The 25,336-nt window shown below is 33.0% G+C and overlaps 1 protein-coding gene and 1 long non-coding RNA gene across 2 annotated transcripts in view; both read left to right on the plus strand.

Annotated features, from left to right (window-relative positions):
* Positions 1-340: 340 nt before the first annotated feature.
* Positions 341-25,336, plus strand: part of LOC136273198 (mucin-22-like) — a 167,149-nt gene continuing 142,153 nt past the window's right edge. The window contains exons 1-14 of the mRNA XM_066077509.1: positions 341-382; positions 2,528-2,929; positions 6,400-6,533; positions 6,627-6,855; positions 7,041-7,082; positions 7,767-7,802; positions 9,947-10,348; positions 12,597-12,730; positions 12,824-13,052; positions 13,238-13,279; positions 13,954-13,989; positions 16,673-17,074; positions 18,815-18,948; positions 19,042-19,270. Coding sequence (XP_065933581.1) covers positions 2,842-2,929; positions 6,400-6,533; positions 6,627-6,855; positions 7,041-7,082; positions 7,767-7,802; positions 9,947-10,348; positions 12,597-12,730; positions 12,824-13,052; positions 13,238-13,279; positions 13,954-13,989; positions 16,673-17,074; positions 18,815-18,948; positions 19,042-19,270 — 2,137 coding nt within the window. The 5' untranslated portion in view covers positions 341-382; positions 2,528-2,841. The remainder of the gene's footprint in view (positions 383-2,527; positions 2,930-6,399; positions 6,534-6,626; positions 6,856-7,040; positions 7,083-7,766; positions 7,803-9,946; positions 10,349-12,596; positions 12,731-12,823; positions 13,053-13,237; positions 13,280-13,953; positions 13,990-16,672; positions 17,075-18,814; positions 18,949-19,041; positions 19,271-25,336) is intronic.
* LOC136273206 (uncharacterized) lies at positions 19,480-22,862 on the plus strand. Its single transcript, XR_010711426.1, has 4 exons — positions 19,480-19,497; positions 21,256-21,291; positions 22,601-22,636; positions 22,795-22,862. It is a non-coding gene; the product is annotated as an uncharacterized lncRNA (long non-coding RNA).

The raw sequence follows: 25,336 nt of genomic DNA on the forward strand, positions 1-25,336 counted from the left end.
TAAATTCTAATTAGTTATAACATCTCAATATCTCTTCACGTTACTTAGATAAATGTTTTATAAATTACAAAGGGATCTTCCGCCATCAATGCACCTATGACAGATGGTATGTAAACAAGTTTAAAGTCTATGCATAAACAGTGTTCTAACAAAATAAATTTGACTGTAACCTAAAGTACGTAACGAATATTTTTTTAAAAAACCTCTATAGTTTACCATTTTTAAAGGAATTAGTTGGGTTCTAAACATTTGTATACATTTGATGTTATGATATTTAATCAAGCTTTATAGTAAATTGTTTTTCTTTTATTGTAACAACTTTTTTTTTATTCTTTATCAATTACAGATTTGTCTCCTAGTCCCAGTATTCCAACAACAGATGGTATGTAAGGTCAATGAAAAATCAGGTTTTTCATCATTATGAATTTTCAAATATTACTATTGCTAGATAATTTAGTATTTGTCTTCAAATGAGAGAGAGAAAGCAAAAATAAAAACGGACTTTAAAATAGATGAAGTTTTTGTACCATAAAGCCAGAACTTGTAAAATTATAACTGCAAATCACGCCAACATAAATAACTTTCAAATTTTTAAACGGGGCATGGTCACGATTTTGGTCAAAAATCATTTTTGCGATTTTAATATTTACAATGCTTCAGAAAGGCATTTTTAATAGGCAGCCAAAATTTGAATGTCATTTGTTGAGTTATAAGCGAGTTACAGAGCTTGAAATTCTTCGCTTTGTTAACAAAGCGTTTGTTTACATTTTGAACGTTAAAAAAAATCATTTTTTAACTTAAAACGAATGTGTTAAACGTTAGAAAATGTTTATCCATGCTTAAAATAAATAAAAAGATGGACAAATAAGCTGGAAAAAAGATTTTTTTATTGGTATATTGAACTTATGTAAACAAAAACAGGACACGAGCCTTGTTTACATGACAAAGAATTGTGAGTCCTTTATCCTGCTTATAACTCTACAAATCACTCTCAAATTTTATTTGATTATCAGAAATGTCTTACTGAAGCATTGTAAACAATAGATATTGAAAAATAAAATTTGAGCAAAATCGTGACCATGCCCCTTTCTGAGGCGAGGCAAACTACTGACAAACAAGTTAATAAAACAAGATTACCAACAGCCTCGGTTTAAGCCATCTCTTTGTAAATTCTTTGGTTGATACAACGACTTTGTCAGCAAATGCAATTCTCCACTAAGTCTCATGCTGACTGACGCTTTTCAAACTAATTGTTAGACCATAATTATCTAACTGTCTTCCGTTTTCCCGATTACGACAAAGAGCACACGGCGGATGTGACTTGTCATTAGAGGATGCTCATTCCTCCACAGCATCTGATTCATTAGAGGTCCGTTTTTGCTCTGATCTTGTTTTGTTTTGTTTTCCTTTGGACTTTTGATTTTGATCACTGATTGTTATCACCACATGTCATATACAGTATATGTGGTATTTTTATAGCAGTATCATATAGGAAACATGTTGTTGTTTTTTTTCAAAAACGCATTAAAGAGGGATATAATTCTGAAAGTGATTTGAAAGCCAACTAACAATAACAAGTTTATTTGAACATTGACTGTCTGAAAACAATATGCAAAATAAAAAAATTGTATCATAAAAGGGTAGTTAAATAATACCATGTCTTTTGTGAGGTCCACAAATGACGTCACTAGGGAATATATCTATATAGTTATATTGTCATCAAAAGTGAAACCACAATATAGTACAATATTTTGTTACTAGTATTTTGATCTGTATGAAAAAGAACGATCAAATTGTTAGTGCACGTATACCTAAGAGTTTTGGTTTTTAACCTGGTTTTCCAAAGGAAAAATCCTGTGATTGGAACAGTGAAAATGGCAGGCGGGCGGCTGCCAAAAGGGTACCCTTATTATACGAATACCTCCTCCTATAGTTTTCAAGATACGAAATTGTTCTTCTGCAAACAAATTGTAAATATATCAGAGGTGTTTTTAGTAACAGTTAGAAATGAACAACGCGATATTTGTCCGTTTGGAAAAATGTTTTACAAATAGGAATGAAAAGTATTTCTTAAACCTTTCTTCTTGGAAGAACGCTCTCAAAGAAGATTAAGATATTCTTAGGTATGACCACTAGGTATGAACAAAGTTTCTACCGAAGTTTAATCAGAATCATCCTAAATCGTCTGAAAATTCTACTTATCGATAATCACCTGAAATGAACTGAAATATACATTTAATTGATAAAAATAACTTATCTCAAAAATTTGCATACTCATTCAAGCTTAAAACCTACAAAATGAGGACAATATAACAATATAATTGGAAATTTTGGTAAGAGAAAAATTCCTATCAATCGGTAGATTTAAATTTTCTTTGTTTTGGGGTCGGCTTTTGTAACATTAAATTAAAAACATAAAGAAATTCACAATGCGTGCGGTGTAATTTTTTAATAATTGAAACTAATAATGCTGTAATGTTACAAGTATTATGGGTAAAAATATATTTCACTGTTATCTCAATTTCAGCATCTGTCCAGAATATACATATACAAGTCTTCCCACAGACAGTTAATTACAAGGAGAATGATTTGGTGATCGTTTGTTCCATCATTAACCCTTCACAACTCAATGAAGTGTACAACATAGAGTTACAGAAAAACTCAAGTACAACATTTGAGACTATTGTATCAGTAGCTAATGGACTGACACCATCAGTACAATGGAAGGACTTTGCATTACGGAACCGGGCCACTGCCACAGGGAATATAGACTCTCCAAGCACTGCACAATTAAGATTATCTATAGACAAAAGCAGCGTTCAATGTCCTAACGATTTCAAGATGTACATGTGTAAATTTTCTGGATACAACTCCTATTCAGAGAAGAGTGTCACACAGGAGACGAGTCCTATCACCATATCTTACATTGGTAAGTGCTTTACAATGTAAATGTTTTAACGTGTACGTGCCACATTGCTTACCTGAGTAACATTGAGCATAACTCTAATCAAAAGAGCTAACTCTTATCAAAGCAGCGTTACAAAATCAAATACTGCTTTGATGAAGAGTTTTCCCAAATTAAATGTTATACTGATATACGGAACAAAATAACGAGTACCTGACCATCGCTCGGTCAAATTATATTTATGGACGATTTCTTACATAATGATATTCGAAATATTTTACCAGTTTTTTATGGCGTTGGGTTTTGGACTTTGAAACTGTAAAATTGACATCCCGAGTTTAGTTAACCATATTTTGTCTCCAGTTTTTCTCACTGGTTCTAAGTAGTTCAAAATGTTTCGTCACCAGTTACGGTATTTGTAAATGGTCTTTGATTGAATCTAGGAAACATTTTTAGCAATTGTCCAAGCGGCTTTAAGTGATTTGTTAATATATGCGGTACCTATCTTGAAGACATCTTTTATACTTTCAACTCTTTAAATTGAAATGCATCCCTTATATCTTTGGAAATGTCACGAATCGTGGATCAGCCATCACTTTCAATTATGTCCCTGACTTTTGAGACATTTTCCTTGCGTCTTTGGCGGATTCCGTCTCCACTTACGAACTATCTCATTAATTATCACACTCGTAAGCTTCCCCCAATTCAGTAAATAACTGCGTTTTCTAATGACTGAGTTTTGTGCAAACTTTATTTAAGCTCTATTTCTTCTATATTTTCAACCCGTTACCAACCATTTTTACTCACCTGGGCCAAAGGCTCAAGTGAGTTTTTCTGATCACAATTTGTCCGTTATCTGTCGTCGTTGTCGTCGTCGTTGTAAACTTTTCACATTTTCATCTTCTTCTCAAGAACCGCTGGACAGATTTCAACCAAATTTGACACAAAGCACCACAAGGTGAAGGGGATTCAAGTTTGTTCAAATGTAGGGCTACGCCCTCTTTAAATGGGAAATAATTGAGAATTATTGAAAATTTGGTGGTATTTTTCAAAAATCTTCTTTTCAAAAACAATTCGACCTGAAGGGCTTAAACTTATGTGGAGGCATCCTCAGGTAGTGTAGATTCAAGTTTGTTCAAATCATGGTGCCCGGTGGTAGGGAGGGGCCACAAGAGGGGATCAAGTTTTACATGGGAATATTTAGAGAAAATCTTTAAAAATCTTCTTCTCAAAAACAATCAGGCCAGAAAAGCTCAAATTAAAATGGGAACATCCTCAAGTTGTATCGATTCAAGTTTGTCCAAATCATGGTCCCCGGTGGTAGGGTGGGGTCACAATAGGGGGATCATGTTTTACATAGGAATATATTATAGAGAAAATCTTTAAAATTCTTCTTCTCAAATACTGTTAGGCCAGAAAAGCTTAAATTAGAGTGGAAGCATCCTCAGGTAGTGTAGATTCAAGTTTTTTCAAATCATGGTCCCCGGGGGTGAGTGGGGCCACAATTGGGGGATCAAGTTTTACATAGGAAAATATAGAGAAAATCTTTAAAAATCTTCTTCTCATAAACTATTAAGCCAGAAAAGCTCAAATTAAAATGGAAGCATCTTCAGGTAGTGTAGATTCAAGTTTGTTCAAATCATAGTCCCTTAGGGTAGGGTGGGGCCACAATGGGGGGGGGAGGGTCAAGTTTTACATAGGAATATATAGAGAAAATCTTTAAAAATCTTCTCAAAACTATTATGCCAGAAAAGCCCAAATTTGAGTGGAAGCATCCCCACAGGTCACAGATCACAGGTGCTTGAGGACAGGATCGACCCCCCCCCATCCATCCAATCCCCCCCTCCCAAGATTATAGACCCCTGGGACTTAATTATTAATTTTTTATTAAATTGTCTTTTTCTGACATATTTCTAATCTAATTTATACAATCATTGGCCTAAATTACCTAAAACAAATATTTTTAAAAAAATCAGACCCTCTACATATATATATAATACAAGAAGGTTGCTAACTTCGTCCATCTAGAACCAACGGAAGTAAGGGTTTATCGCAAGGAAGATAACTCGTAACATAAGTTTTTTATTTTCTCTTTCATGTCTTCCCATTGTCATACACTCAGTATGGGTGCCTTCTTTTAGATTTTCCAGTTCCCAAGACGATAAAAAAGTTTTCGCGGCTTGATTAGAATTCATACTTCGTATGAATTGTACTTTTTTCGAGTTTGCCAAACAATTTCATAAATCTCTCGGAGTTGTCTTCCTTGCGAAAAAACCTCACTTCCGTTGGTTCTAGATGGATCGGTTCAAAACTTGTAACTTGTCGGTGAAAATTGTCCTATTTACCTAATAAATGTATTTACACGGGCATGGCATGCAGATATTCAGTGAAGGGAATTATCGGGCTACGACATGAGGTCACCGTTTTACCTGGTAGATGTAGTTTGATAGTACATTTCAACAAATATTCATTGGCGGTGCCTCAACTACAGTGTTTTATGTAATTTTGGGCAATGAATGAATAAATTAGATTAGAAATATGTCATAAAAGGGAAATTTAATAAAAAAGAAAAATAAAGTCCCGGGGGTCTATTATTGGGGCGGGTGGGGGGGGGGTAGGGGTGGAGGGGGTGGGCAATCCTGTCCTCAAGCACCTGTGCCCCAGATCGTATAGATTCAAGTTTGTTTAAATAATAGTCCAGGGGTAGGGTGAGGCCACAATGGGGGATGAATTTTTACATAGATAAATAGAGAAAACCTTTAAAAATCTTCTTTTTAAAGACTATTTGGCCAGAAAAGCTTAAACTTGTGTAGAGGCATCCTCGGGTAGTGTAAATTCAAGTTTGCAAAATCACAGTCCCTAGTGGAAGGGCGGGGCCGTGATGGCTGTTTGAATTTTTCCTTAGGAATTTACAGAGAAAATCTTTAAAAGTATTCTGGGAAATTTTTCGGTCCAAAACTCAGTACTTAGTGTGAAAGCACAGGTTATGCAGATTTAAGTTTGATGAAACCATGATTCCATAGAGAAAAGTGGGGCCACGAAAGGGGGGGGGGGGTTCATAGGAATAGAAAAAAATCTTCTTACAGGTACAACAACAAAAGAGGCTTGGTATTTACCAAAAAAAGGGGTGGATAAAAAATTGGCAGATTTTCAATTTTTCTTTTAGCAAGATCTACTGTATTTAGTTGTCAAGATATTTTGATACTGTAATGCTAATTTGATCAGAATAAAGGCAATTGTTGCTCAGGTGAGCGATGTGGCCCCTGGGCTTCTTGTTACAATAGTTGTCAACACTAGGTCTTGTGAAATTCCTAAAAGTCTAAAACTATATGGAGCTAAAGTTTTAGGTTTGAAGGTCTTGAAGAGGGTCTATTCAAGAGTATCATCATCCACGAAATCGTGCAAAAAATAGTGGCGCTGTGAAACAATACATTTACATATCGAACAACCCTTGTATGCACATTTAAAAGTGAGGCGCTGTTTTTGGTTTTCAGTGAAGTCAGCTGTAATTGAAATGCCCCGAGTGAAGATCCTGAATGAGCTCTTTGATACGCCAGATCGACAGTTTCCTGTTGGAACTGTGATAACATTAACCTGTCAAGGACAGGTAGGAAGTGACAAAAGCAACGTACGTATCACTGGCCCATGAACATAGAAGTCTGTTATATATTTATAAGGTCTTTTGGTCACCTTTAACGTTTCGTATATTTTATTATTTTAGACTATCAGATGGTGCGCCCAAAAGACCAATGAAATGATGTTCACCGGATTGCCCCAGACCCCGATCCACTCAGAGGCCTCTCTATCAGGGTGTCAGTACACAAGGTCCAGTACCATCACATACAACCTGACCAGCGAAGACACCTTCACAAAGTTCTTATGCGAGTCTGGAGATACCGGTTTGTGTGGGACGGGGACCGCCATACAATATGTCAACATCAGCACTACTGGTAAATTGTCAAAGTGTATAGAATACCTTAGGCGATTTGATTGCATTGTTTAAATCTTATTTCATTTCAGGGCATCGATATTCTTTAAAACATGCAGCAAGTTATGATGATTCAATTCAAACACATATAACCTTCATTTGCCGGACATTTCGTAAATGAAGTATTTCAATCATTGTCTTTATCAGTTACAGAAGGGTCCTCTACCACCAGTGCTCCTTCAACAGATGGTATGTGAATTCAAACAAATTAAAGACCAAAGTATGTTATGTTCAGGTGTTCCATCGTTTTTTAATTCATAGTGTCTCAGCACCAAGAAAGAGTATTAAATTCAATCACATTAGCCTGATTTTAGTTGATTTCCAGTCTTTACCCTAATATGTACACTTTGTATGTACTTGTATGCTATCTTCAAAGAATTTCATTGACCGAGACAACTTGTTATGGGTTGGGAAAGTCCTTTTTTATGTTATCAAAGAAATAAATTATTAACCTTGAAGTCTTGTATACACTGTACTTGTTTTATTACTGTCTCTGTCTAGGTATATTGTCTACTTTTTGCTATAAATTCTAATTAGTTATAACATCTCAATATCTCTTCACGTTACTTAGATAAATGTTTTATAAATTACAAAGAGATCTTCCGCCATCAATGCACCTATGACAGATGGTATGTAAACAAGTTTAAAGTCTATGCATAAACAGTGTTCTAACAAAATAAATTTGACTGTAACCTAAAGTACGTAACGAATATTTTTTTTAAAAAAAAAACTCTATAGTTTACCATTTTTAAAGGAATTAGTTGGGTTCTAAACATTTGTATACATTTGATGTTATGATATTTAATCAAGCTTTATAGTAAATTGTTTTTCTTTTATTGTAACAACTTTTTTTTTATTCTTTATCAATTACAGATTTGTCTCCTAGTCCCAGTATTCCAACAACAGATGGTATGTAAGGTCAATGAAAAATCAGGTTTTTCATCATTATGAATTTTCAAATATTACTATTGCTAAATAATTTAGTATTTGTCTTCAAATGAGAGAGAGAAAGCAAAAATAAAAACGGACTTTAAAATAGATGAAGTTTTTGTACCATAAAGCCAGAACTTGTAAAATTATAACTGCAAATCACGCCAACATAAATAACTTTCAAATTTTTAAACGGGGCATGGTCACGATTTTGGTCAAAAATCATTTTTGCGATTTTAATATTTACAATATTTCAGAAAGGCATTTTTAATAGGCAGCCGACATTTGAATGTCATTTGTTGAGTTATAAGCGAGTTACAGAGCTTGAAATTCTTCGCTTTGTTAACAAAGCGTTTGTTTACATTTTGAACGTTAAAAAAATCATTTTTTAACTTAAAACGAATGTGTTAAACGTTAGAAAATGTTTATCCATGCTTAAAATAAATAAAAAGATGGACAAATAAGCTGGAAAAAAGATTTTTTTACTGGTATATTGAACTTATGTAAACAAAAACAGGACACGAGCCTTGTTTACATGACAAAGAATTGTGAGTCCTTTATCCTGCTTATAACTCTACAAATCACTCTCAAATTTTATTTGATTATCAGAAATGTCTTACTGAAGCATTGTAAACAATAGATATTGAAAAATAAAATTTGAGCAAAATCGTGACCATGCCCCTTTCTGAGGCGAGGCAAACTACTGACAAACAAGTTGATAAAACAAGATTACCAACAGCCTCGGTTTAAGCCATCTTTTTGTAAATTCTTTGGTTGATACAACGACTTCGTCAGCAAATGCAATTCTCCACTAAGTCTTATGCTGACTGACGTTTTTCAAACTAATTGTTAGACCATAATTATCTAATTGTCTTCCGTTTTCCCGATTACGACAAAGAGCACACGGCGGATGTGACCGGTCATTAGAGGATGCTCACTCCTCTAGGGCATCTGATTCATTAGAGGTCCGTTTTTGCTTTGATCTTGTTTTGTTTTGTTGTCCTTTGGACTTTTGATTTTGATCACTGATTGTTATCACCACATGTCATATACAGTATATGTGGTATTTTTATAGCAGTATGATATAGAAAACATGTTGTTGTTTTTTTCAAAAACGCATTAAAGAGGGATATAATTTTGAAAGTGATTTGAAAGCCAACTAACAATAACAAGTTTATTTGAACATTGACTGTCTGAAAACAATATGCAAAATAAAATTTTTTTTATCATAAAAGGGTAGTTAAATAATACCATGTCTTTTGTAAGGTCCACAAATGACGTCACTGGGGAATATATCCATATAGTTATATTGTCATCAAAAGTGAAACCACAATATAGTACAATATTGTGTTACTAGTATTTTGATCTCTATGAAAAAGAACGATCAAATTGTAAGTGCACGTATACCTAAGAGTTTTGGTTTTAACCTGGTTTTCCAAAGGAAAAATCCTGTGATTGAAACAGTGAAAATGGCAGGCGGGCGGCTGCCAAAAGGGTACCCTTATTATACGAATACCTCCTCATATAGTTTTCAAGATACGAAATTGTTCTTCTGCAAACAAATTGTAAATATATCAGAGGTGTTTTTAGTAACAGTTAGAAATGAACAACGCAATATTTGTCCGTTTGGAAAAATGTTTTACAAATAGGAATGAAAAGTATTTCTTAAACCTTTCTTCTTGGAAGAAAGCTCTCAAAGAAGATTAAGATATTCTTAGGTATGAACACTAGGTATGAACAAAGTTTCTTCCGAAGTTTAATCAGGATCATCCTAAATCGTCTGAAAATTCTACTTATCGAGAATCACCTCCAATTAACTGGGATGTACATTTAATTGATAAAAATAACTTTTCTCAAAAATTTGCATACTCATTCAAGCTTAAAACCTACAAAATGAGGACAATATAATAATATTATTGGAAACTTTGGTTAGAGAAAAATTCCTATCAATCGGTAGATTTCAATTTTCTTTGTTTTGGGGTCGGCTTTTGTAACATTAAATTAAAAATATAAAGAAATTCACAATGCGTGCGGTGTAATTTTTTAATAATTGAAAATTAATAATGCTGTAATGTTACAAGTATTATGGGTAAAAATTTATTTCACTGTTATCTCAATTTCAGCATCTGTCCAGAATATACATATACAAGTCTTCCCACAGACAATTAATTACAAGGAGAATGATTTGGTGATCGTTTGTTCCATCACTAACCCTTCACAACTCAATGCAGTGTACAACATAGAGTTACAGAAAAACTCAAGTACAACATTTGAGACTATTGTATCAGTAGCTACTGGACAAACACCACCAGTACAATGGAAGGACTCTGCATTACGGAACCGGGCCACTGCCACTGGGAGTATAGACTCTCCAAGCACTGCACAATTAAGATTATCTATAGACAAAAGCAGCGTTCAATGTCCTAACGATTTCAAGATGTACATGTGTAAATTTTCTGGATACAACTCCTATTCAGAGAAGAGTGTCACTCAGGAGACGAGTCCTATCACCATATCTTACATTGGTAAGTGGTGTAAACTTAAATGTTTTTACATGTACTTTTGCATCCAATTGTTATGTGAGAATACCCGTAGAAAGGAATTTTAGCCATTGATTAGAAACGACAATGAAACTCAGTAGTCAAATCGCTTATCTGAGTAGCATTGAACATAATTCTAATCAAAGCAGCTAACTCTAATCAAAGCAGTGTTACAAAATCAAATACTGCTTTAATGAGAAGTGTTACAAAATTAAATACTATACTAATTAGATTACATAAAAAAAATACTGTATACAGGGAAACGTTTGCTCCGATTTGACTGAGCGAATTTAGGTGGGGAAAAAATCCATTGTGTATGAGGAAAGACAAAAATAAAACGAGGCAAAAATAAACCTATATACAGTATTAAAATATTTAAACCAATGTTTTTTCGGTGAATGTTATGTCACAAACGATATTTCATTCGATTCAGCTTGTAAGAAAACATTAAATCCCTTCAAAGTATACTCTGCTGTTGCAATATGGTGGGTGTGGCAATTCAGTAACCTTTTCCAACTTCAAAAATTGCTTCACAAGCTCATATGTATAAGATGGACCGTTGTAATGAAGTAGACAAACATTCCTAACCTGACACAGGACATCTTTTATGATTATAATTTGTGAGTTTTTATAGTAAAACATCTTGGTAATACCAACCCGTAAGACGCTTGCTCTTCGGCAACGGAATTTTCACGGCAATACCATCACATGAGAAGAATCTCGTTTTGCTCATGGTTCTTTAGGCATCAACAGGCTTCTACTGTGTTTTGTATGTCAACCAATATCGCTCGGTCAAGTTACATGTATATTTATGGACGATTACTTACATATTGAAATTTGAAATATCTTATCAGTTTTTTATGGTGTTCGGTTTTGGACTTTGAAACTGTGAGATTGCCATCCCGAGTTTAGTAAACATATTTTGTTTCCAATTTTTTTTACTGACTCAAAGTAGTTAAAAATATTTCGTCACAGGTAACCGTATTTGTAAATGGGCTTTGATTGAATCTAGGAAACATTTTTAGCAAGTGTCCAAGCGGTCTTAGTGATTTGTTAAAATATGTGGTACCTATCTTGTAGACATTTTTTGTACTTTCAACGCTTTGAATTAAGCTTTGAATTGAGCTTTGGAAATGTCACGAATCGTGGATCAGCAATCACTTTCAATTATGTCCCTGACTTTTGAGACATTTTCCCTGCGTCTTTGACGGATTCCGTCTCCACCTACGAGCTATATCGCATTAATTGTCACTTTCGTAAGCTTCCCCCAATTCAGTAAATAACTGCATTTTGGAATGACCGAGTTCTGTGCAAACTTTAAGCTCTGTTTTTTTTCTATATTTTCAACCCATTTCCAAATATATTTCCTAAAAGTTTAAAACTATATGGAGCTGAAGTATCAGGTTTAAATCCTTTGAAAGTCTTGAAGAGGTCTATTCAAGATTGTTTTCCCTCGGACTGAAATGTCACATTTTCATTGGATTAAACATGACACGTGATTGCCTCATATATCTCTATGTAGGTTCTCTGAGGATTAATATTAGGCAATATGGCCGTCATTGGCCGCCGCCTCACCTACTCATCTCGATATTTCATATTATTTAACACAGAAATCGTGTTCAGTAAGTCATTAAAATATTTAGAGTAGTGGCCCTTTGGAATTATTTTTCAATTAGAGTAGTTGCCCTTTGAATATTGACGTCACATTGTTGTGTCTGGAGCAGAACAAAATGGAAGTGTCTGAATTTGCACAAATATCTGCAGAGATTTAAAATTGAATAGCAACAAAACAATGTAGGTAATATGGGTGAAGTGAAGATTTTTAAAGCGTATTTGAAAGGTGGTTTTGATGATTTTGAAGAGTTTAAGTGAGTTTAATTGGACGAGATGTAAAGCATCTTGTACATGGCTTTGCGTAGATCACCGCTATTTGTGAATGAATATGTCGCTTGATAGTCCTCAGGAAAATAAAACACTTATTAGGTTAGTTACTGACTCACTACGGAAATATATTGCGTTGATCAATCTCATAGACGGCTCGGCTTCGCCTCGCCATCTATGAGATTGATCAACCCAATATATTTCCGTAGTGAGTCAGTAACTAACCTAATAAGTAATAGTATCATCATTCGCGAAATGGTGCAACAAATAGTTGCGCTGTGCAACAATACACTTACATATCGAACAACCCTTGTATGCATATTTAAAAGAAGTGCGCTTTTTTGGTTTTCAGTCAAGCCAGCTGTAATTGAAGTGCCCCGAGTGAAGATCCTGAATGAACTCTATGATACACCAGACCGACAGTTTCCTGTTGGAACTGCGATAACATTAACCTGTCAAGGACAGGTAGGGAGTGACAAAAGCAATGTAAGTATCAATTGCCCGTGAACATAGAAATCTGTTATATATTGATAAGATCTTTTGGGTACCTTTAACGTTTCGTATATTATATTATTTTAGACCATCAGATGGTGCGCAAGAAGGGTCAGTGAATTCAGTTTCACCGGATTGACCCAGACCCCGATCCACTCAGATGCCTCTCTATCAGGGTGTCAGTACACACGGTCTAGTACCATCAACTACAACTTGACTGACGAAGACACCTTTACACAGTTTTTGTGCGAGTCCGGATATTCTAGTTTGTGCGGAACAGGGACAGCAATTCAATACGTCAACATCAGCATTACTGGTAAACTATCATAGTATAAAGAATACCTAAGGCAATTTGATAGCATTGTTTAAATCTTATTTCATTTCAGGGCATCGATATTCTTTAAAACATGCATCAATTTATGATGATTCAATTAAAACACATATAACCTTCTTTTGCCGGACATTTCGTAAATGAAGTATTTCAATCATTGTCTTTATCAGTTACAGAAGGGTCCTCTACCACCAGTGCTCCTTCAACCGATGGTATGTGAATTCAAACAAATTCAAGACCAATGTATGTTATGTTCAGGTGTTCCATCGTTTTTTAATTCATAGTGTCTCAGCACCAAGAAAGAGTATTAAATTCAATCACATTAGCCTGATTTTAGTTGATTTCCAGTCTTTGCCCTAATATGTACACTTTGTATGTACTTGTATGCTATCTTCAAAGAATTTCATTGACCGAGACAACTTGTTATGGGTTGGGAAAGTCCTTTTTATGTTATCAAAGAAATAAATTATTAACCTTGAAGTCTTGTATACACTGTACTTGTTTTATTACTGTCTCTGTCTAGGAATATTGTCTTTTTTGCTATAAATTCTAATTAGTTATAACATCTCAATATCTCTTCACGTTACTCAGATAAATGTTTTATAAATTACAAAGGGATCTTCCACTATCAAGTCACCTATGACAGATGGTATGTAAACAAGTTTAAAGTCTATGCATAAACAGTGTTCTAACAAAATTAATTTGACTGTTACCCAAAGTACGTAACGGGTATTTAAAAAAAACTCAATAGGTTACCATTTTTAAAGGCATTAGTTGGGTCCTAAACATTTGTATACATTTGATGTTATGATATTTAATCAAGCTTTATAGTAAATTGTTTTTCTTTTATTGTAACAACTTCTTTTTTGTTCTTTATCAATTACAGATTTGTCTCCTAGTCCCAGTATTCCAACAACAGATGGTATGTAAGGTCAATGACAAATCAGGTTTTTCATCATTATGAATTTTCAAATATTACTATAGCTAAATAATTTAGTATTTGTCTTCAAATCAGACAGAGAGAGCAAAAATAAAAACGGACTTTAAAAAAGATGAAGTTTTTGTAACAAAAAGCCAGAACTTGTAAAATTATAACAGTAAATCACGCCAACATAAATAACTTTCAAATTTTTAAACGGGGCATGGTCACGATTTTGGTCAAAAAAAATTTTGCGATATTAATATTTACAATGCTTCAGAAAGGCATTTTTAATAGGCAACCGACATTTGAGTTATAAACGAGTTACAGAGCTTGAAATTCTTCGCTTTGTTAACACAGCGTTTGTTTACATTTTGAACGTTAAAAAAGCATTTCAGTTTTTAACTTAAACCGAATGTGTTAAACGTTATGAAATGTTTATCCATGCTTAAAATAAATAAAAAGATGGACAAATAAGCTGAAAAAAAAGATTTTTTACTGGTATATTGAACCTATGTAAACCAAAAACAGGGCACGAGCCATGTTTACATGACGAGGAATTGTGAGTCTTTTATCTTGTTTATGACCCTACAAATCACTCTCAAATTTTATTTGATTATTAGAAATGTCTTACTGAAGCATTGTTAACAATAGATATCGAAAAAATAAAATTTGAACAAAATCGTGACCATGCCCCTTTCTGAGGCGAGGCAAACTACTGACAAACAAGTTAATAAAACAAGATTACCAACAGCCTCGGTTATGCCATCTCTTTGTAAATTCTTTGGTTGATACAACGACTTTGTCAGCAAATGCAATTCTCCACTAAGTCTCATGCTGACTGACGCTTTTCATACTTATTGTTACACCATAATTATCTAATTGTCTTCCGTTTTCCCGATTACAACAAAGAGCATACGGCGGATGTGACCGGTCATTAGAGGATGCTCACTCCTGTAGGGCATCAGATTCATTAGAGGTCCGTTTTTGCTTTGATCTTGTTTTGTTTTGTTGTCCTTTGGACTTTAAATTTTGATCACTGATTGTTATCACCAAATGTCATATACAGTATATGTGGTATTTTTATAGCAGTATGATATAGAAAACATGTTGTTTTTCCAAAAACGCATTAAAGAGGGATATAACTCTGAAAGTGATTTGAAAGCCAACTAACAATAACAAGTTTATTTGAACATTGACTGTCTGAAAACAATATGCAAAATAAAAAAAATTGTATCATAAAAGAGTAGTTAAATAATACCAAGTCTTTTGTAAGGTCCACAAATGACGTCACTGGGGAATATATCCATATAGTTATATTGTCATCAAAAATGAAACCACAATATAGTACAATATTGTGTTACTAGTATTTTGATCTCTATGAAAAGAACGATCAAATTGTTAGTACACGTATACCTAAGAGTTTTGGTTTTTAACCTGGTTTTCCAAAGGAAGATCCTGTGATTGAAACAATGAAAATGGCAGGCGGGCGGCTGCCAAAAGGGTACCCTTATTGTATAGATAACTCATCCTATAGTTTTCAAGATACGAAATTGTTCTTTTGCAAACAAATTGTAAATATATTAGAGGTGTGCATATTACTTGGATAGTGGTCTCTGATGATTAATGTAAAAAACAAACCTGCTGCTGCACTTGCGTCATTTGTAGGCAATTTATTGCATATTAGGTACCCGTCCCGTATTGTAAGGATAACTCCTTCTACGGTTTTTAAGGAAGGAAGATGTTGTTATGAAAATCACCTTTAAAATTTGTTCTAGGTTTATTATTTAAGCTTCTGGTGTTTTTAGCCCCGCCCCAGTTTCAACAGGTTATGACCAATCGCCCATTTGGTTTATTGTAGTCTGTTTAGAATATGATATTTTGAATATGATATACATAGAAAATATTTTAATCAAGTGTTCACCCTGATAAATAGAATAATTTAAAGGTTATTAAATGAAATGATATAACATTTTTAATATTTCGGAACTGATATTTCTTCTTAATAAAACATATAAAATGAAACAATACTGATTGAATTATTAACACTTAGCAAAACCTTAACATTTGAAATTACTGTTTTTCGCAAGTGTTTCTTATTAATGCCTACTTTTTCCGATTGAATTTCGTTTTTTGTAATAGTTTTAATTGAAAAACGCGATATTTGTTTGGAAAATTGTATTACATGTACAAATAGGATTTCAACAAGTTTTTCTTAAACTTTTATGCTTGGAAGAACGCTCTCAAAGAAGATTAAGATCTTCTTAAGTATGAACACTAGGTATGAACAAAAGTTCTCAGGTTTCTTCCGAAGATTAATCAGGGTCATCTTAAATCGTGTGAAAATTCTACTTATCGAGAATCACCTCCAATTAACTGAGATGTACATTTAATAGATAACAAATGATATATCTGAACAAATTTTCATACCTCATTCAAGTTTAAAACCTACAAAATGAGGAAAATATAAATATATTATTGGTAACTGTGGATGGAGAAAATTCCTATCAAATCGGTTTAATTTGTATTTGCTTTGTTTTGGGGATGGGTATTTTGTAACATTGAATTAAAAACATATAGAAATTCAAAATCGTATGGTATTATTTTTCAATAATAGAAATTAATAATGCTCTAATGTTACAAGTATTATGGGTAAAAATATATTTCACTGTTATTTCAACTTCAGCATATATCCAGAACATACATATACAAGCCTTCCCACAGACAGTTAATTACAGGGAGAATGATTTGGTGATCGTTTGTTCCATCACTAACCCTTCACAACTCAATGCAGTGTACAACATAGAGTTACAGAAAAACTCAAGTACAACATTTGAGACTATTGTATCAGTAGCTACTGGACAAACACCACCAGTACAATGGAAGGACTCTGCATTACGGAACCGGGCCACTGCCACAGGGAATATAGACTCTCCAAGCACTGCACAATTAAGATTATCTATAGACAAAACCAGCGTGCAATGTCCTAACGATTTCAAGATGTACATGTGTAAATTTTCTGGATACAACTCCTATTCAGAGAAGAGTGTCACACAGGAGACCAGTCCTATCACCATATCTTACATTGGTAAGTGGTGTAAACTTAAATGTTTTAACGCGTAGTTTTGCATCCAATTGTTTTGTGAGAACATCCGTAGAAAGAAATTTTTAGCCATTGATTAGAAACGACAATGGAACACGATGGTCAAATCGCTTATCTGAGTAACATTGAACATAACTCTAAACAAAGCAGCTAACTCTAATCAAAGCAGTGTTAGAAAATCAAATACTGCTTTGATGAGCAGTGTTACAAAATTAAATACTATATTAGACAACATGAAAAAAATACCGTATACAGGGAAACGTTTGCTCGAATTTGACTGAGCGAATCTAGGAGGGAACAAAACCCTTTGCAAGAGAAAAGACGAAACTAACAGTAGGCGAAAATAAACCTATATACAGTATTAAAATATTTAAAATGTTTTTCGTTGAATGTTATTATACAAACGATATTACATTCGACTCAGCTAAATAACATTACATCCCTTCAAAGTATAACCTTCGGTTTGAAATCTACCCATTTCTGAAATAGATCAATATCTGAAGTGTGTCATGACACGCTAACTTAGGTAGACCTCTGAAGCACTGACTAATGGCTGAGCCAAGTGCTTATCGGGACTTAACACGACAACCAGTTAAATATTTTCTTAAGTTCTGATAAAAGGAAATAGTCGCATGGGGTTAGATCTGGAGAATATGGTGGGTGTGGAAATACGGTAACCTTCTCCAAGTTCAAAATTTGCTTCACAAGCTCATATGTGTAACATGGACCATTATAATAAAGTAGAAAAACATTCCTAACCTGACACAGGACATCTTTTATGATTATAATTTGATTATATAACATCTTGGTAATACCAACTTGTAAGACTCTTGCTCTTCGGCAACGGAATTTGCACGACAATACCATCACATTAGAAGAATCTCGTTTGCTCATGGTTCTTTAGGCATCATCATGCTTCTACCTTGTTTAGAATGTCAACGAGTACCTGAATATCGCTCGGTCAAGTTATATTAATGGACGATTACTTACATATTGAAATTCGAAATATATTATCAGTTTTTTATGGTGCTCGGGTTTGAACTTTGAAACTGTGAGATTGCCATCCCGAGTTAAGTAAACATATTTTGTTTCCATTTTTTTTTTACTGGCTCAAAGTAGTTTAAAATGTTTCGTCACAAGTAACCATATTTGTAAATGGTCTTTGATTGAATCTAGGAAACATTTTTAACAATTGTCAAAGCGGTTTTTAGTAATCTGTTAATAAATGCGGTACCTATCTTGCAGATATCTTTTGTACTTTCAACGCTTTGTATTAAAATGCATCCCCTGTAGCTTTGGAAATGTTACAAATCGTGGATCAGCCATCACTTTCAATTATGTCCCTGACTTTTGAGACATTTTCCTTGCATTTTTGACGGATTCCGTCTCCACCTACAATCTCATTCATTGTCACACTCGTAAGCTTTCCCCAATTCAGTAAATAATGCATTTTGGAATGACCAAGTTCTGTGCAAACTTTAAGCTCTGGTTTTTTTTTTCTATACCTATTATCAACCCGTTTCCAAATGTGTTTCCGAAAAGTTTAAAACTATATGGAGCTGAAGTATCGGGTTTAAATCGTTTGAAATCTTGAAGAGGTCTATTCAAGAGTATCGTCATCCACGAAATCGTGCAACAAATAGTTGCGCTGTGCAATAATTCACTTACATATCGAACAACCCCTATATGCATATTTAAAAACAGTGCGCTTTTTTTGGTTTTCAGTTAAGCCAGCTGTAATTGAAGTGCCCCGAGTGAAGATCCTGAATGAGGTCTATGATACGCCAGATCGACAGTTTCCTGTTGGAACTGCGATAAAGTTAACCTGTCAAGGACAGGTAGGGAGTGACAAAAGCAATGTAAGTATCACTGGCCCGTGAACATAGAAGTCTGTTAGATATTGTTAAAATCTTTTAGGTACATTTACCATTTCGTATATTTTATTGTTTTAGATTATCAGATGGTGCGCAAAAAGGGTCAGTGAATTCAGTTTCACCGGATTGGCCCAGACCCCGATCCACTCAGAGGCCTCTCTATCAGGGTGTCAGTACACACGGTCTAGTACTATCAACTACAACTTGACTGACGAAGACACCTTTACACAGCTTTTGTGCGAGTCCGGATATTCTGGTTTGTGCGGAACAGGAACAGCAATTCAATATGTCAACATTAGCATTACTGGTAAACTATCATAGTATATAGCATAACTTAGGCAATTTGATTGCATTGTTTAAATCTAATTTCATTTCAGGGCATAGATATTCCTTGAAACAGACAGCAGTTTATAATGATCCAATTAAAACACATATTATCTTGGTTTGCCGGACATTTCGTAAATGACGTATTTCAATCATTGTCTTTATCAGTTACAGAAGGGTCCTCTACCACTAGTGCTCCTTCAACAGATGGTATGTGAATAAAAAAAATTCAAGACCAATGTATGCTATGTTCAGGTGTTTCACCGTTTTTTATTTTAAGTGTCTCGACGCAGAAAAAGAAAAGTATTTAATTAAATTACATTAGTCGTAATTTTAGATAAGCCAGTCTTTACCCTAATATGTATACTTTGTATGACTATTGTACATGTTTTCAAAACATGAAATTCTATTCTAAAAAGAACTTCACTGATCGAGACAACTTGTTATAAGTTCAGAAAGTCATTTTTATGTTATCAAAGAAATAAAGCTTTGCAATTGTTTTATACAAAAATTGATATCTCTTATTAACCTTGAAGTCTTGTATGTTTCTATCTATGTATATTGTCTACGTTTTGCTATAAATTATAATTAGCAGGCTTTGTGTAATGCTAAATGTAATGTAATGCATTTTAATGCATTACATGTTTTCAAAGTAATGCTAGTAATGTGTAATGCTACAAAATTAGCATTACTAGTAATGGTAATGTAATTCATTACTTACCAAAATCTAGTGTAATGCTGGCATTGCATGGCATTACGTTGCATTACTATGCATCACTATGCATTACTATGCTTGTTCACTTTAAATGTGATGAATAGCTGAAATTGGATTTGATAAAATTTATTTTAAAGAAGAAAGAAATAATTCTTGAGATAAAAATGTTTTAGTTGTATTATTAAAAAATTATTAATATTACTAAATAAATCAACACAGTTTCTTCCCACTTAGCTAAAATTCTGAATTTTTTATGGGTGACTGATTTTAGCTAAGTGGGAATGGTGCACAGGTAAGGGTGTCGAAGAACAAAAGAAATTAATTACAGGTGAATTATAGTCTGTTCAATTATTGACCTCAAGTAAATTTTTAAATAAATAAAAATGATTTAAAACCCTTAATAAAAACATTCTTTAATAGTGTTTTATTAAGGGTTTTAAATCATTTAAACAATATACTCGAATTAATTTGCACTTCAATAAAGAATGTGTCAACAACACACTATGCCCCCATGATAATCTAAGTATCAAAACATCTTTTCAAATTCTAATCAAAGAAGTGCTAAACACCCCAGTCCCCTTCTCTACGCCATGTCCTAATAGAATAAAGGGCAGACATGCACCTTTAAAGGCAAAATGAATGCACTGTCCATCCATGATAAAAATCAAAATCACTTCCAATATTATAACCCATTTGAAAATAATTTTTCTCTCTCTCTCTCTCTCTCTCTCTCTCTCTCTCTCTTAATGTGTGTAATCTGGTGACATACCTCTATTAAGCTTATTATAACCTTAAAATTATTCAATAAACTGTTTTCTGTTATGCATGTGATTCTGTGTCTCTATTTCATACCTGACATTGTATCATGCCAGATGTCTATAAATATCTATTAACTTATGCAATATGTTGTTCATAATGCCACAATATGATTATATATTGAGCAAATAAAATGACTCTTGTATAGTCATTGAATTTGAACCTGATACTGAACATGAACCTTTAGATATGTTAAAGAGTGTTTTATATTTGAAACATTTGCAAAACTCTTTACTGGCTTTACTTTATTAAAACAAAGTAATGGTAATGGTAATGCATTTCTTTACTCATGTAATGGTAATGTAATGCATTACTTCAAGAAAATCAAGTAATGGTAATTTACTTTAGAATGTAATTCGCCCCAAGCCTGATAATAAGTTATAACATTATTTTAACATCTCTTCACGTTACTCAGATAAATGTTTAATAAATTACAGAGGGATCTTCCACCATCAATGCACCTACGACAGATGGTATGTAAACAAGTTTAAAGTTTATTCATAAACAGTGTTCTCAACATAATAAATTCGACTTTACCCAAGAGGACGTAACCAGCATTATTAAAAACAGTTCATTTTTAAAGACATTGTCAATCTGTTGGGTCCTTAACATATACTAGTATGTATACATCTTAATGTTATGATAGGAAATCAAGCTTTATAGTAGAAGTTGCATATAAAAAGGGATATAACGAAATTTTTCTTGAAAGATATATTCATCTTTACTCTACATATATATTCTAAAAAAATTACAAATTAAAAAATTATGTTCTGAGGGTATTCTTTAAACCAAGCTGAATTAAAATAGATTATTTTCTACACAAAATGCTGATATATGAGCAAGACTTTTGACACGAACGAATTAAGTGTACATATTGAAATTAAGAGAATATATACGCGTGGTTTCAACGTTTTGTTTGTACACGTATTATCTGGGATTTTAATATTGAGCATGTTCATGAAATGTAATGTTCTTTTGGGAGATGGCACGTAATTCTCCTCGGGCGATGGCTTCAGAGGAGATATTCAGAAGAATGATTAAATTTCCCTCGTCATTATGGAATAAATGTATAACTTTTTTTATAAACTATGTGTTTTCAAATTTAACGAAAGTTATCGATTTTAAATACAATGAAGCCACAGTGAAAACCCTATTATAAATTTCATACTACATGTTAATTTACTTGTAAGTGTTGCTATAAATGTGAACATTAAAATGTTTGTTCTTTTATTTTATTTTTAGTGCCACAACTTCCTTTTAAAAAACAGTAGTTATATGAAACGTAATCGCTGCCTCATATTGCTTTAAACTATGGATCTTTACATTGTTACATTATCATTAAATGATGACGCAATCCCTTACATGGTGTAAATATATCTTTACATTTGATCTATCTTTATTACGAGATGTCGAAAGCACAATAGGTAAAGTTTCTTTACATGATGTCAATATTTTACGTTTTGATGAAAAATTACCATAACATTATGTCAACATCTCATTACGTGATGTAAATTTATCTTTACATTATGCCAACTTTGTATAACAGATCAATACATCATTACATTATGCCGGCACTGTTTTAGGTGGGGCAAATATCCTTACATTATATCAACATTCAATACATGCTATCAACATATCCTTACATTTTATCAACACTGCAGTACATTATCAATATAACATTCCTTGTACCTTTTTCTTTTGTATCAATTTGGGGAAAAAATCAGATGTTAGTTTAAGATCTGTTTATGATAAAATAGAATCTTTATTTCTTACCATTTACAGATGCGTCCGAAAACAACGATACTCTTACAACAGATTGTATGTACAAATAATCACAATATCAAGTCTATTTATAGTATCATTTTTTCAATTCTTGCAATTTAAAGATTAACATGGTCATATTACAATAATATGATTTTTTTTCACAAATCTATATATCATAAATTCAGTTGTTCAACAATCTTCATTTTAAACAGTTTCAGGCACATCAGCTTCCGGTACCATCGCTGGAGGAATCACTGTACTCGTTCTACTCATTCTTCTTGTCGTCTAGTTCCTGTCTATTTGTAAATACACCGATCAGCAACTTTTTTAACAAACATAAGACTATAGGCCAAGTTATACCGTGAACTTGAATCAGCTATACTATTCCTATAGCTTACATTATGAAGAGTTTTATACTGGATTATTTTGATATTTGTGTTAAATATGAATGTATGTAAAATTATGATATCTATAATTATTGCTAAAAATTGTCTTTCATGTACAATTGTGCTTATTTATAACCATATTTGGATTACTTTCTTTAGTTTAATGGGAATGATAAATACCTTTAAAAATCGCAACATTTTTAACATAAATAGTTAAAAATATGACGTTTTCTGATTTCGTCTATTAACCTGTAAAGTCATGTACTTGATAGACCATAATTAATCACCTAATTGTAATTTTCTACGGATTTTTTTTCTCGATTACAACTTAGAGCACACGGCGGGTGTGACATGTCGGTAGTGGATGCTCACTAATTAGCTGATCCTACCTCTAACTTTTTGAGAGGTGCTACTGTTTTGTATTTTTCCTTTGGACTTTTAATTTCGAACACGGTTCGTTATTACCACATGTCATTTTTTAACAGTCTGATTTCTTATAAGGGCATGGTCATGATCTTAGTTTAAAAAAAATTCCGTTTTAAATATTTACAAAGTAAGGCATTTCAATATATAGTCAACCAATATTTGAGTGTCAGTCGTCGAGTTATGAGCGAGATACAGAGCTCACTTTACACTCATTGCATGATGTCCTGGATATATGAAGACTTAATTCCCCAAGAAAAATCAAATTGATTTTTCTGGGGGAATAAATCTTCATATCCCCAAGGGTATTTGACTTTTCTGGGGCGATTAAATCTTCATATTTCCAGGAAAATAAACGTTTTATTACACCGAACAACAGATGATTACACAAAATATGTCCATTTCAATTTTGTTGACTTTTATTTCGAAAGCAATAACGTCGCGTTATTTCGCCTCATTAAAATTCGCCCTTGACGTTTAGGCGGGTATGATTGTGACATTGATTGCAAAACAAAAATAAATCTGTGTACATTCTGTTCACTAATATTTCTGAAGTTTTTTTTTTTACAATCAATGCATAGTATGTGTGTAATAAACACAATCATTCGGTTGAACAGTTGAACGGTTTCTTTTATCTCTTTGGTTGTAATTTACAACATAGAGAATATTACAAACATATACACAATATATACTTTATGCGTGAGTAGAGAAAAAAATAAAACAATTGTAATGGTTCTCTACAAAATATATATGAAGTATTAAAGTACAATTTTTTAATGCAGATTAATAACCAGGAGGTTTAGCCTTCTCGATAACAATGCTTATAAATTTACATAACTTGCTTAATAAGCTCACATTGTTTGAGGAAAAAAGCTCGTTAAATTTAACAATATTTGGTCTAAAAAGATAAAATTTTGGTATATACTTTTCTCTATCGTTTTTCAACACAGTGCAACACAAAATATAGTGAAATTCATCTCCAATGTCTCTGTTACATAAATTACATAACCTGTTACTTCTTTCTATGTCATTCCATCTACCAGTTTCAATAGGTAGTTTATGGTTTAAAGTTCGAAATCTAGCTAAAACTTGTTTCATATAATTATTTAAATTACAATTAACATACGGTTGGCATCTAAATTCTAAATTAGTAAACAACTTATATATAACACCGTTTGAAGAATTATTGCAGATTGATTCCCAGTTTTGTTGTAACTGATCAGTTAGCTTTTGTTTTAAGCTTTTGATTAGCTAATCATGATTAACTACTTGGTTATTCATCCAAATATTACTATACCCACTGTCATCTAAAATTGATTTCGAGGACGACGAAACCAAACAGTTTCCTTTTCTAAACATTCTTATGATGCATTTGGGGATTAGCCCATAAAGAAATTATTTTTAATTACTTTGAATAGTTCTAACTTTGAAAAGAGACCGATTCTGCTAGTGTAAATAGGCAAACGTTTTTATGAAAATTAATTTGCCACTGAAATAGCGAAAAAAATCGGACCATGCAGCTTTAAAGAGAAGAATATCATTCCAACAGATCTTGAATTGGTTATATTTCTATTTTTTCCTAACAATTGCCTCGTAGTATTACATGATTACATAAAGATTTAATTTAAATTTGATGTCAGGGGCCTATTTACGTACACATTTATTGATGCTCTCTAGTGTGCAATGACCCTAATGAAAATACGCAAGAATCAAACAAAACTTCTGATCGAATGTTGATTGTTCAAATACGTTTCTAACCAGTTTTAAAAGATTCAAGATATGCGTATTGTCAACTTTAACATGTTTCATTTAGTAATGTCAGTAGCAGAATATAATTTCAGCTCAGATTTGCTGAAAACTTTATTTAATTTGTTATCACATTTTGTCTTACGTCTTTCTATCTGTCCGTCTGGTAGGAAATAATGTAGAGTGTATTATAACGTTA

Source organism: Magallana gigas, chromosome 2 (assembly GCF_963853765.1).
Source record: "Magallana gigas chromosome 2, xbMagGiga1.1, whole genome shotgun sequence".
Taxonomy (NCBI): Eukaryota; Metazoa; Mollusca; class Bivalvia; order Ostreida; family Ostreidae; genus Magallana; species Magallana gigas.